Source organism: Pipra filicauda, unplaced genomic scaffold, assembly GCF_003945595.2.
Source record: "Pipra filicauda isolate LSUMZ 115617 unplaced genomic scaffold, ASM394559v2 scaffold116_size3395265_pilon, whole genome shotgun sequence".
Lineage (NCBI taxonomy): Eukaryota > Metazoa > Chordata > Aves > Passeriformes > Pipridae > Pipra > Pipra filicauda.
The window spans coordinates 204,099-218,145 of NW_024103618.1; the positions used below are offsets into that span (position 1 = coordinate 204,099).

Genomic DNA, 14,047 nt, shown 5'->3' on the forward strand with positions numbered 1-14,047 from the left:
AATGAAGGAACTGTTGAAATGGCTGTGAATTTCAAGTTAAGGATAGTAATTGACTGCCTTTCCAAATGCAATGTAGAGCATCTCTCCATAACGATTTTGGAAATGGAGGCTTTCTGCTCACCCTGGCTAAAAGGGTAGCAGAAAGATCCCATATGTCCTCCTGCCTCCTTGTGCACTCGTGTGCATGGTCTAGACACAGGTCTCAATTTCCTCATTCATTTAATTCCTTCATTATATAAATTGAAGAAACAATGCACCTAAATCACTAATGTAAGCAGAAACACAGACACAGAAACCCTGCCATTCTGTCTAACAATTGTTTAGCAGAAGTTGAACGAAATCTACAAATAAAATGAACTGACAGTGTAAAGCCCTTGTCATATGAATAATTAGATATAATAATAGCAACAGAATACTCTGTTTGTTCTCCTCTGTAGTGTTTCTGCTTAGCAGCTGCTACACCTGACAAACAACTGCCAGATGCAAGAGTTCCCTGATGGGGACGTGAACGTGCTCTGTGTGTCCTCATGAATTTTACTGCAATTAAAATGTTATTCTGGACCTGCAGAAAAGTAGACAGATGTTTTGCCAACTTAGCAAATGGGAATATTCCTTCTCTGAGCAAGTGGGAAATGCCCTAAATCTGCCTCAGCTAGAAACAATTTTACCATTCTCTGTTCAAATCATCTGCTTTTGTGATGTCTAAAGCATGTTGTTCAGAAACTTTACTGACTTGTAGCAGAGTAAAAAAAATCAACTTACCACATGTGCTTTTACAAACCAAAATACCTGCTCCTGAACAACAGGTGGGGAATCTAGGGCTTCTGAATATCTGGGTTCTGATGACTGCTCTGCTAATTTTGCATTAACAGTTAAAGATTACAGAATATGCTTCTGATTACTACTAGCATAATGAAGTCAGACAGTCACAAACAGTCTTTGTAGAGTGAAAAACACCTCAGTATCACAAGACACGTCACTGTGAATTCATATCATCTGTCTAGTCATGAATGACACCAGTGTGGACGGTATCAAGTCAGCCTACAGATTTGCTATATATACGTAGTAACCTGCAAATACATCACACAAAATGGTCCTACATACACTGTGCATCAAAATAGAGTGTAGAATGCTTTGTCATAGGGTAAACCAGTCTATTAAAATGATTGTATGTTAAGAAATGAAGAAGGCAGTTGTTGATTTCAACCTAGTTTACTTCTTTTTTTGGCATTTGTTTTCTTTGAAAGTCTCATTTTCATGATTCAGGTTTCATTTTGCTGCTATTTGAATATTACCAATTCTACTAGTTTTTTATACCTTTTATTCTCTGATCCATGGGAATCTGATGAGGTACATTTTTTAACAGTAATTTCAGACAGCACACTCTACATTTCGTCGGCAAAATACAAACAATCTTTGCTGCTTAATACACATCTGGATACTCTTTTAAGCATTTTGCTACAGTTTATTCTTATTGATTTGTGGTTCTTTACTGAGGTGGAGCTGGTAGTATTTCAGACTTGGTGAAATAGAACACATAGGACAGATTCTCTACTTGTATAAGCTGCTACAATTGAATTATGCATATGTATGATGAACTCTGACAGTAGGATTTACCTATAAATTAAAGAAATTACATCAGAGTTATAAATGAGACTAGAGTTTCCTTCTATTCTCTTCTGCTCTTTTTTTTGTCTTCCTGATACAGCTATAAAAGTCTCACTTGGCATAATGTAGTTGCTACTTTAGCTGAATTCAAACCTTTTATTGAAAAAGTGTTAAAGACTTTGGCTCACCTGACCTAATTTCCCTCATTTAAAAGGTAAATATTCAGACTCTTCCTCTATTTGTCATGGAAGAAAGATATGATGAGTTGCCTCTGCAGGCACCTCCTTACATGGAGTGTGAATTCTCAGATGTCTCAGAGTAGATGTTTGTTTTTCAGTTTGCAATGTACAGCATCTGTGCCCTGGTGTTCATCCAGTACTTGTTTCTTGATTCTATGTCAAGTGGAACTATCAGAAGTCAATAACTAGCAGAAGCATCATCTTCTTTGTTCCTTTTAACTTAGTGATATATTGAACATGATAAAATCTGAGGATTTTATTGGCAACCATATTATTGATCACAGCAGTAAGGTAATGGGTTGGTCCAGTTCTTTGTGAAATGAAAGAGTCAAATAAGAGATGTAATAGCTTATTTCCAAGTGGTTTTGTGGTGTGTGTGTGTTTTTTTTTGTTTGTTTTTTTTTTTGTTTTGTTTTTGTTTTTGTTTTTGTTTTTTTTTTTTAAACTCCTTCTCTGTTCTTTTTTCCCTTGTGTGCTCTGTCTTTATGGTTGCTGGACACCCTGACCTTGAATTAATCAATGGCAGAACATTAGAACCAAACTAGGCAGAAATAAAAACTGACAATAGCCAAATGATTTGGGAATAGTAATTTACGGGCAAGAAATATCTCATTACTGCAAAACCCCTTCACAGTAATGGATACTGCTTATTAAATAAAATAAACTTTTGAATGAAAAGAAATTTGTGTAAAGAAGCTAAAAATGATAAACACAAATATAAGAGCTGGCAGGGTGCAGAATCAAGCTGCATAAATGGAATTAGTTTAAGCACTGAATACAATTTTAGTCAACAGGAGGGACAGAGATGCCTAGTCAAGTTCCATTGTTTCTGCTGTTCTTGAGAACATGCGCCCAGGAAGATGGTATAAAGACGCGTTTCAGTTCTTTGAACTCTCAAACATCTTATGTCATGAATATAACCTGTTTAGAGTCTGTATTCTGTTTCCTGCTGGATATATGCACTTAGCCCCAGAGTCACATGTTTTCTCAGAGAAAGTCCGCAGCTGGAACATCAAGATAAAATCTTATGCATGTATATGCCTCTGTCAAGGGGCATGCTCCACTTTGCATAATTATTTTTCTGCAGAGAACGTTGTGCATACAGTTTCTCATTTCTCATAGTAAGACATAAAAATATTTCTCAGTAAATAATGGAATTGTCATGAAACTAAACTGTGAGTTAATTTCCTGCTAACAGAGAGAAAGATGTTAACAGTATTTGGAGTGTTTTAAAATGTGATACTGATTAATTCTGTATTTGTTCAACACACATTAACTTTTTAAATCACTCAGGTAGCATCAAATCCTTTGCACTACAGTTTTCACACTGCCTGCAACAGGAGTAAAATGGTTTCTATGTTAAGGAATATATAGCACCAAGTGGAGAAGATAAAAATATTATAAAACTGTTGTGCAAAATATTTTTGTTATAGAAGATTGGAATTTTTAATCTGTGGTAATTCATTGCAAAGGACATGGGTTTTATTATTTAATTAAAAAGTAATATGAACAAAGGTAATTACTGCAGGTTTACAAGAGGAAATCACTCAGATAATCATGGAAACACTATTAAGTTAGTTAACTTTGGGGTAGGTAATAGACTAAGTAATTTCTCCAGGTATCTTGCAGCCCTGTTTGGATAATTCCATAGAAGATACTTTGAAATATTCATCCTTCTATAGAATGTTCTTCATTCTAAGTTACTTTTTACTAATAATGAACTGTGTTTCTTCTCAAAACTCCTGTGAGCAAGTGGCTATGTCACAATCAGTGAGATTCAGCATCCTCCCTCTAAATGAATTTCACATGGTGTCTTATAACTTCAATACTAGTACAAACTTGGATACTAGATGTTTTTCTTCACTAAAAGATAAGTAGCAATGTATTTTAACTCCTGGAACTTATTACTATTACCTAATATTTTCTGTATTAATAATAGTGGTTATCGCATTTTAGAAAGAAGTGTGGCAACCACTAGTGCTATGAAATGCCACTAATCATTGTGTTTCCATTTTTTGGACAGAAAACGGATAATTTTAGAGTCAGCCACAGAAACTGTGATTTTATTTGGACTGAAGAGCAGTATTTTCATGTTTCTTGTTCAAAATAAAGTCACAGTAACCCCCAACCAACTGCTGAAAAATTTGAGTCTGCATTTCCAAAATCTTGACCAGAAAGTCTCAGATCCTTGAAGCTCTGCAGCCTCTAGTGACTGCAGGTCAACCCATTCTGGGTTGACTGTGAATCTATGGACACATTTCATGCTCACATCTCTTGGCCAAGCCACAGGCTTCAGGAAGCAATTCAATATTCATGAGTCTAGAGAGAAAATTAAGCTGTAGAGAGCATATAGGGAATGTTTGTCAGGAAAATGAGAAAGAGATTAAGTTCTTTATGCTGCATTTTCCTTTAAATGAAGAAAATACAGAAATAGCACTGTAAGCAGGAATCATCATGCAAACTCAGAACCAGTTTGGGGGTTTAAGGTGCTACTACATGATATTGAGCGGACATAGCCAGAAACCTCAAGTGTGGATTTGTTAGTTTTACACCAAGAGGCAGGTACTGAACACTGTGGCAACCACTACTTGTAATTTGCTGGGATAGCGCAATGTGCTTCCCCTGTACATGAATCCACCTTACCCTACTTCTTGCTGTTGATCCTCGTTGCCTCAATTAATTTGCTTTCTCCTACTCCTTGCTCAGATTGCCTTGCCCAGTACCTTGAGTGAATGACAAAACAGCACATATGCTATGGTTGCTGTGTGGTGTTAGCTGTGGCTCGGTTTTATTTAATAACACTGTGTTATTCTGTGCAACAAATTGTGACTAATTGCTTCTCTGCTGCTCTGCCAGCCTGTGAAAAGGCCCGCATCGAAAACCATCAAGTCAGAGCTCCCTGCCGAATGCCTGTAAGCTTGTATAAAAAGCAGACTTCGGTGAATGAGGTCTGACTAGTAGGGAATTGAAGTATTCTGATGAAAGAAACGTGTTGATCATTGACTTAAGAGCTGAAGTTTGTGATTTTCCCCTCAGGTGCAATGTACATAAACAGTTTCGACTCTGCAGATCTTGTGAAAAACTCTTTGTTTTTCTCAGCAAATTGAACTGCATTTATATAAACTTGTGTAATTTCTATTATTTGCTTTATCATAGAATCACAGAATCACAGAATCACAGAATCATTGAATATTCTGAGCTGGAAGGACCCACAAGGATCATCCTGGCTCTGCACAGGATGAATTTTTATTTTAATCCATGAATATAATTTCTCCCTTTCTTGCTTTCTTCCTTAGTGCTAAAAAGTACACAATGTCTTTTTAATATTTAATTAATGATATCACTTTACAGGTTTTAGTTTAAAGGTAACCATAGCACAAATGCATCCATTATTAACTTCAGAACAGCAGGGGCTTCTTGGGAATCCTCTTTAGTTTAATATGAGAACCCCTGTCAACAGAAAACAGTGCTGATATTGTTGTTAAGTGTGACAAACTGGCAAATGCAATGGACACCACGCTGGAACAATGCAAACTGCTTATATCAATGGAAGAGGCAATGTTTAAAAGTGAGGTGAAGGCGGACAGCGAGAGGCTGTCGAGGAAGGTTCGATTCCGTGTTGCGTCCTCACACAGCGGGAGGGTGCTGAAGGAGGTGTACGCCGATGGGGAGGCTGCCGACTCTCTGGACTCCGAATATGCCAGTAGCTCAGAGACTGACCAAACCAGCCGGCTGAGCGAAGTGGACGGGCAGCAGAATGGACACATGGGGTCTGAGTGTGATGAAAATGAGAACGAGGAGGACGACTTGCTCATTTTAGTCAGAGCCACTAAAGAGAAAGGATTTGGTACGAAGCGAGTCAACATCCTCAGCAAAAATGGTACAGTCAGGGGAGTCAAGCATAAAGTCAGTGCTGGTCAAGCTCTCTTTGACAATTTGGCAAAAGTATTTCAGGTAGGTAATGCAGTTCTGCTGGCTGTAAGCCCTCTGTCTGTCCCTTTTAATTCCACACATTATTCTTCACTTTGTTCAAACTGCTCTCATCTATGATTTCTCAATATTCTGCTTCATTCCCATTGTTATCCACTTGCTGTTGTTGCACAAGAAGGGCTCATTGGTCTTTCTAGTATAAAACAGCTCCACACTCCAAACTGACTGTGAACTTTGGTTTTCAAAATTGACCTAAAGTTTACTGAGTAGAAATATGTATTTTCTGCTTCCCACGTATGGACCAGCAAAGAAATGTAACAGAGGATTTAACTGGGGCTTTGCTGGAGATCTGTACAGGTCCACGGTACAGGGCCGTGTCACATTTCCACTCACATTATATTAATTCTAATGAGTGTACGATGTTATCTCCTGTCCCTACATGTAAATATGTATACTTGCAAATCCCATTGTTTAATCTGAAAAGTAGATCAAATTAGGTGCAGGGTGGCAGCAATGACAGTTTTCCCACATGAAAATTTCAGAGGAATGAAATCTTAGTCAGAGGCCTCTTTTATTAATGTCTGGTTTCCACTTATTTTATAGAAGGAGTAGAATATTTGTAGTTGAAATAGCATATGCCACACTAACGCCTTAGTCAGAGAAACATCAAAGAAAAATGAAGACAAAAGTTCTAAAATATTTAACTCATATATACAATTTATCTATATAACCTATCTATATAGGCTATATCTATATAACCTTTCAGTCATTAATATTTATACAAAAGAGCAACAAGTGTGCAACCAAACTCTTTCTGAAGGTTCTTATAATCCAGAATTATGCTGTTCACTTAAATTATCCTATAACTGGCTTCAGGGCATTGTATTAAAAGCTTTTATGTGGTTTTAAATCATGGGAAATTTGATATTAATGACTGTTGTTGTGTTCTTCCTTACACTGAAACTAAGGAATTTCATAATACGTTTATAAATGGCTGTAGATTAACATTCTCTTGCTTCTGGATGTGAATTTATCCTCTATGTTGTACCTAAATTATAACAGTCTTTTTGTCAATACAAACGTTCCTGTGGAAGTTGAAGTTTCAAAGATGAACGGCCTGTTCTTTTTTCTTCTTTACATAACATCACATCATGTAGCACTTAAGTAGTTTGCTTTCTTTCAAGCTATTCACTGAAGAGTTTGTCCTTGAAATCCCTACTCTGACAAAATTTGTAAACTCACTTTTTCTAAGATATGAATTAGGAAGTTTTAACTGATGCATGTCTGAGTTCTCCAAATTTGATTCCACTGTTCTGTGCTGTTTCACCACATGTAGTACACCAACTCACCAGCCTTATTCCCTCCTAAATGCTTTCTTCTGCTACATCAGTGACACCAAGCTAAGAAATTCGAATCAGCTAAATAAATAGACCCATTTGAAGACATCCCCACCTTAATTAGAGTCCCCGCCACTTTGCTTTTTCTATCTCCAGTTTTATATTGGAAGTTCTTCAGGAAAGACCCATGGACTGAAACCAATATACCGTGATTGCAATGTTTCTTGAATTCCTAGCAGAGTTATAGCTAGGACCAGTGCTATTTCCATGAGGTGTTTTGCCAGAAGAAAATATTGCTCAAAAGAAGGCATATCCATCTTACAATGTCAGAAAATTATATGTATACAAGTCTACCACAGGTGTCCATAATTAAAACCTGTAAAATAACGATTGGTTTAAAAGGTGCTAAGAATTTTTTTATTGACAATATTTTACTGCAGAAGAAAGGGGAAAAGTTAAATTATCAGATGAAAACAAATTAAACAGTTTCTCATTCAGTACATAATTAAATTTAAGAACTCTCTGCTACAGGCATTGTAAAGTCCAAAAGGAAAGGCAGATTTTGAAAGCAGATGAGGAAAATATATGGGGAACTGAGCAGCTTCTGCTTAGACAGGTCTAGATGACTGATTTCCGGACATAACTGTATATTCTTACATTAAGTGCCTACTGGATCAAAGACATATATTCAATAATACAGAGAACATCATGATTTTATGTTTCTACACAAACAAGTTCCTATTTCCCCAGAGATAAAGTTTGAAGTCTAGTGAAGAGCAACGATGGATTGCATATTTTTATATCATACTGTGAGCCAATTTTCTATGCTACATAGTGAACGCAGAGGAGAACAAAGCAAAAAGGTTAGTTTTGAGATGGATTTGGAACTGCTTTATTGTAATGTGAAATATGATTGAAATCCATCCAATTACAAATGAAGTAATGGCCTTTAGCGTGAGATTAGAGGATGATTTCTAGTTTTCTGTAAGCGTGTTCCAGACTTCCTGCTGGAATACCTCTTAGAGAACAAGTGTTCTTCTTTCAAAAAGACAGTAAGATAGAAAGATATCTCTTAGGAGGTATAACTCAAAATCTCTTGATCTGGGCATTTTTGTAAGTTACTCTCTTGATTATGTGAGGTCATCTGCAGTTATATGTTTCTCTTAGATAAGCAGCAGCAGGTGTATAACAATAGTTAAAATGTATATGGAGTCCCTTATCCCTGAGGAGAGTCCATCTCTGCCCCTTTGATGATTCAGCAGTAGAACTCATATGAGATGAACTCATTGTCTATTTCCCAGAGTTAATGTCAAAGCTGGTGTTTGTAATCTCAGAACATGCACCTGAACTCTTGACAATCCTTATCCTAAGAACTGATAAATATGTGTTCAAATACTTCTTATTTAGTATTCACTGTATCACTTATTAACTAAAATGTGTATGCAAGAAGCAAAATATTGAGTATGTGTGAGTGTCTTGTGACTCTGAAACTAGGGATTTTTTTAATGTTTTCTGCATTGACAACATTCTGATTCTTCAGACTATATCTGCAAATTCCTCTACTATGCTACTTCTCCAAATACCTAGATGCTCCTGTGATAGGGAAGAGATCTTTGAAAACAAATCACTTTGCTCAGATATTCTAGGGATAAGCAGGTATTCCTTAACTGTGGTTTGTTATGTTGTGCAGTCAAGACCTTTGATTTTTTTCTGTTCAAATACCCGTGGTAAAATTACTCCTGTGTATTTTAACGTTCCATCAAATATTTGGGATTTTGAGTATTTTTTCCCCACATTTTCTTACTACAGCCTTTCTACAGAATTGGTTCAGATCCTTTCTTCCCACGACAAACTCAGCTGAAAAAAAAAAAATAATCACACCTTCTGGAGCTTTTTTCAATTTTAAGAGAGTGATGTAATACAGGAAGTATTTCTAGATGAAGAGGTGGTTTTGGTTGTTGTTGCTATATGATACAAGCCTGGTCTGAGAATGTATATCTGCTGCCAAATAGATGTGCATCCCCTGCTACATCTTCCCACAGTCATGCACTGAGCACTTCATCACCAGCACAATCCGTGACTTCTCATTTCCACTGTTCCCTGAGAAGTGGAGCTAAGTCCCTTACATTGGTTTGTCCAAGGGCTGTCTGTGTCTCCAGATGAGAGCTGCTCCAGTGCTGTGACAATGAAAGGTCTCCCATCAGGCCATCCCCGCATGGCTGGGGAAGCTGCTACCAGACAGGTGGGAGCAGCTGTGGACAGCTGGGGCTAGTACAGCCATGGGGAGGGAATGTGGGACAGAGCAGAACACATCTGAGGATTGTCTCAGCAGCATGGCAGAACATTTTGGGGAAGAAAGGTGGGGAAGAGACCAGCTCTACTGATGCTTCAGGACAGCATGGTTTCCATGGTAACCCCTCCAGCCTTTCCCTCCATGGGGAGGATGCCACAAGGAGACTGTTGACATAGCAACCACATCCTGGGGAGGGGGGGTGATGGGCGTTGACATAGCAACCACCCTGGGTGGGGAAGGTGGGAGGGAGGTCCCCAGTTGTCTGGTGAAGGGTAGGGACAGTCACATGTGTCAGGCAGCCTCTGTCAGCACCTAAACTGGGCCTGGGGGGTGGCCTCCCACAGTGCTGGCAACACAGGTGTCAGACAGCCAGGAACACTTTATTTGTGAGAAACAGGCATTACTGAAAAGCTTGAAAAACAGGAAGGAGCTGAAGCTCCCAGACTCCTTGTTCATGCACCTCCTTGGTATAAGTGACATTTTCTCCTGCTGAAACACTAAAACTGACAGTGTCAGCAGCTCCGGAGCTGGGGACGAGACTTGCCAATTGTGTCAGAAGCAAAAGCCCCTTCTCTGCATATCCAAAGTAATGGTTTTATTTCAGTACATTACCTGACATTTTGCTTTCTAATATTAGAATACTATTTAAATGCAAATTGGTATGAATATTTCCTATATTTTCCCATAGAAAGTAGTAGAGAAATAGTTATTTTTTCCTTGAGATAAATATAACTCTCTTCACAACCAATTTTTATGACTAGACCATACCTATGATGGTTTCCAGGTAACAAGGGACAAAAATCCTTGTGTTGTCTGATATATTACTAGGTAATACAATGATCATTTCATGCCAGACTGGGTTTCCATCCCAGTGTGCAATGTAATGGAGCTCAGCCAAAGGTTTTATATGGGTCTCCCCTCATTTTCACTGCTTCAGCAAGGGTATTTTCCTCTATTTCCATACTTACACACTCCACTGGCCTTCCAACCTCCTCCGAAAGGTCACGTTCTGCTAAATTAGCCACAGAACTCATTCTCAGGCAGGGCCTGCTGACGTCTTTTGTGAGAGGGCAGGCCTGGCTAACAAACCTGATGAACGCCTTTGTGAGCACTGCGTCAGTGATATGGGCCAAGAGTCAGACACAGTGTTCTTGGTCTTTACACTGTTTTCCAGCACAGTTTCTCAGGTAGAGCTAACATTTAAGGTTGCAAAGTGCATGTCATTATTCAGCCTGATAAAGAATGAGTTTATTAATGTTTAGGGAGAAAGGTGGGAAAGAATAAGGAATCATGTGGAAGTTTGTTAAGAGAAGAAGAGCTTTTGGGGTGGTTAAGTTCACTTTCATCTTTCTTTACTTGCAGGTGACCTGGTGTTTAAGCCATTAACCAATTTCAGTCTCTCACACCTGGAAAAGTTAATACACAGCAGGACATGCAGAGCTTACAAACCAGTAGGGCTAGCTAATACTACAGACAAAATAAATTGAAATACAGCAGCAAAACCAACTGTCTTCCAAAGAAGGCAGATGCTACAAAGTGTTGTGTAGGAAAGTTTCTTGTGCAATCGTACAAACAAAGGTTTTAGGGTGGGTGGCATCTCCCCAAAAGTCTGGGGAGATGAGAAAGTGGGATTTGCACTTTCACTAGAGAATTGCAGTCATGATATTGTCCTCCTCACTTCTTTGGCAGATGATCGGTGCTGACATTCCGGCATCACTGAACTCTTTGAACCCAAAGACCTCAGCTAGGACTGGAAAAGGATTGTAAAAGATCTCTTGAACTTTTCCTTCATATTCTCATCCATACACACTACCCTGTGATTCTCAAATAGGCATAGCTTGCAAGAGAAGAATATGTGCTGGGTTGCTTGTACAGAGCATTTGCTGCAGTAATGCCACTTACTTGGATGGAGATAAAATCCCAATGAGCTGTAGGTATCTGAGGTACAAACTTCCAGTGTATCTTCCTAGTGTTAGGAAGTCTGGAAAACCAATTATTGAAATGCATTGCACTGAAATCCACCGGAGAACAGGAAAAATTTTAATGACACAGAGGATCAAGTGATTATGAAAAGTAGGCTTCTTCTTGTTACAGAAAAATCAATGTTAGAAGGACAAATGGATCACTACTGGAATGGGCATAGTGTCCTTTCACCAACTCCTTTGTGCCTTCAGAAGGACTTTGATCTGTGACCACATCACATGGGAAAGTGATTCAGCTGATACAGTTGATCAATTCACAGTTATAACAAGTGTTTTCCAGAGCTGATGTCTAAAGAGACACACTGAATTAAAAACTAAAATGTTCAGTTCTGTGAGCTTTTAACCAGAGTCTGGATTTGGTCAGTACTTAGGATATTGGTTTTTATTGTTCTCATGTTCCTGTAGAAATCAGCTATAAAGCACTGATATCAGACAAATCTATTATTAGGCTATTACTGGCATTGTAGGATTTGCTTCTGTTGGACTTGAAGCAAATTCTACTTGACATAGAACTGGAATGATCGGCAAATAGACTTTAAACTATCTAAACCACTGAAAGTCATGTACAAGCTTTGATTTAAAAAAGACTAAGCTGTCTCGTTTTTTAAAAATGTAAATATGGGATGTCTTGACTTTTCAATGCACTCAAGATTGGGAAGCTTAGCAATAAAACTATGGTTACATTTACCACTTCTTTGAGACTGAATCTATAATTATAGACAAAAAATTGATAGACTTTTATGCTGGCAGTCTGACTAGCAAGTACTGGACATCTGTCCAAGCTTCCAGCGCACTGCATGGTATCAAAATTATTCTTGCTCTGATGAGTCTTGATCCTTGTAAAGGATCCATAAATGAGGTCAGCATTCTTGAGACGCTGGCCTTGTCTCTTCCATGGGAAAGGGCATAGCAAAGAAGCTGTGGTAATACTGTAGTGAATATGTATATACAGAATATGTAGTACTAGACTTGAGATTCAAATCAAGACTTCAGATTAAGATTCAAAATATCCATAGGCCTCTGAAGAAGGACTTAGACATGAAGCTGCAACACTGAGATCCTCCAAATCTCTCTTTGGTGCTGCCTTGCCTCAAAGGCAGCAAAAGCCTTTCATTAATGAAAACTTGACTAATTCTCTGCCTTGGCCATGTGCCTCATCATCTCAGTGTTGACAGGGCATGACAGTTACCTCCTACTCGTGTCCTATGGGAACCATAAAATAGTGGTTCCATTGCCTGTCTCACCTGCAGGGTTTGAAGCAGTAGGTGTTCCCTGAGCGTGCCTGGTGCATCAGATCCTACACAAACTGTATATAAGCAGATTCTGCTTTGTTACAAATTGTGTCTTCCAGGAGGCAGTGGTGGGAGTTGTACTTTGAAACAGACAGCAACAGGACAGCACGAGTAAGTTGCTGAAACAGGAATGGAACACAGGTTTGCTATACCAAATATTACTGTTCTTCAGCGTCATGTTTGACGTCCATTTCTTTGTTTCTCTCTTTCTCACTCTTAAGGAGTACAGTGGTCACATTTCTTCCATATAGAAGTATCCTAGAAAAGCTGGTAGCCTGTGATGTGCTTGCTAGGGAAAAGAGGTAGAGAAGAGACTGAATCCAGGTATCCAAGACATGAGAGATTGCAAACAATCATGTTCTGCCACCTTGTTTCATCCTCTGCCTTTAAATCTAAAAATACATTTGCTTTCTTTTCGAATGAATGAATGCAAATGCCAAACGGAAAAAAATGCTTCCTGGTTGTAATAAGTGGGACTCCTAAGTCATATTGGCCTCAGGATATTCTCTGAGCTGAAACCAGTCATAAAATGAGAGAGTATTAGTAGAAAATGCCATATATGCTTTCCATCCTCTTACTTTTAATTATCTGTCTGGTAGATGACTTGGAATACCAGATGAACACTGGGTCTGAGCCTATGTACTGCTCTGGGATTCTTACATAATGTCCCTTTGTGGAACTGCTCAATAAGATGCTCAGCCTTTGACTTAAGATGAAAAATGCTTCATCTTATTTCAAACTAACTTGAAAAAGAGTCATGTTATGCAAACAGCCTATCAAAAAAAATCTTAGGATGTTAGTGCAGAAATTTTTTCTACTTATTCTAAGAGTAGGATTTTTTTGAAATTGACCTCTTACAACAGAGATGAAAAAGATGAACTGATTAGTCTCAATCATTAATTAGTAGCAATAACTCTTGTCTTTTGCCATCTGTGAATCTCAACTCAGTAACTCAGCAGGAAAATAAGGAGAAAATGTCTTTTGAAGTATTCTTAAAACTAGGGTTATCAAGAAAATTTGGGGCTATTCCCTTTTCTTTGAAATGGTACAACAGGCTGCCTGCTAGTGCATTGCCACTGAGACTTGTATGCCTTTGACACAGCAAATACAAATTTTGTGGAACATAAAAAGATGAACTAAATTGTCTGCAAATATGAACTGTCCTATGTACTTAATTCCTAGCACCATACTTGGTCACTGACCCCTAATTCCATGTACAAATAAATTACTCTGCAACCAAATATTTAAGGGTCCTCATCGCACCTGAGTGTCTTAGGTGAAGTACATTTTACTTAAAACTTTATAAACATAGAAGCAAATACTTGACTACTCTGGGCCAATATGTCACCAGACTGCACAGCTGTGC

The 14,047-nt window shown here is 38.3% G+C and overlaps 1 protein-coding gene and 1 long non-coding RNA gene across 2 annotated transcripts in view; both read left to right on the forward strand.

Annotated features, from left to right (window-relative positions):
- The first annotated feature begins 5,405 nt into the window (after window positions 1-5,405).
- Window positions 5,406-14,047, forward strand: part of GRXCR1 (glutaredoxin and cysteine rich domain containing 1) — a 39,067-nt gene continuing 30,425 nt past the window's right edge. Inside the window, exons 1-2 of the mRNA XM_027722579.2 lie at window positions 5,406-5,801; window positions 8,293-8,295. Coding sequence (XP_027578380.1) covers window positions 5,406-5,801; window positions 8,293-8,295 — 399 coding nt within the window. The remainder of the gene's footprint in view (window positions 5,802-8,292; window positions 8,296-14,047) is intronic.
- LOC113988726 lies at window positions 9,691-13,056 on the forward strand. The gene is made up of 3 exons (XR_003541012.2): window positions 9,691-9,993; window positions 12,741-12,792; window positions 12,903-13,056. It is a non-coding gene; the product is annotated as an uncharacterized LOC113988726 (long non-coding RNA).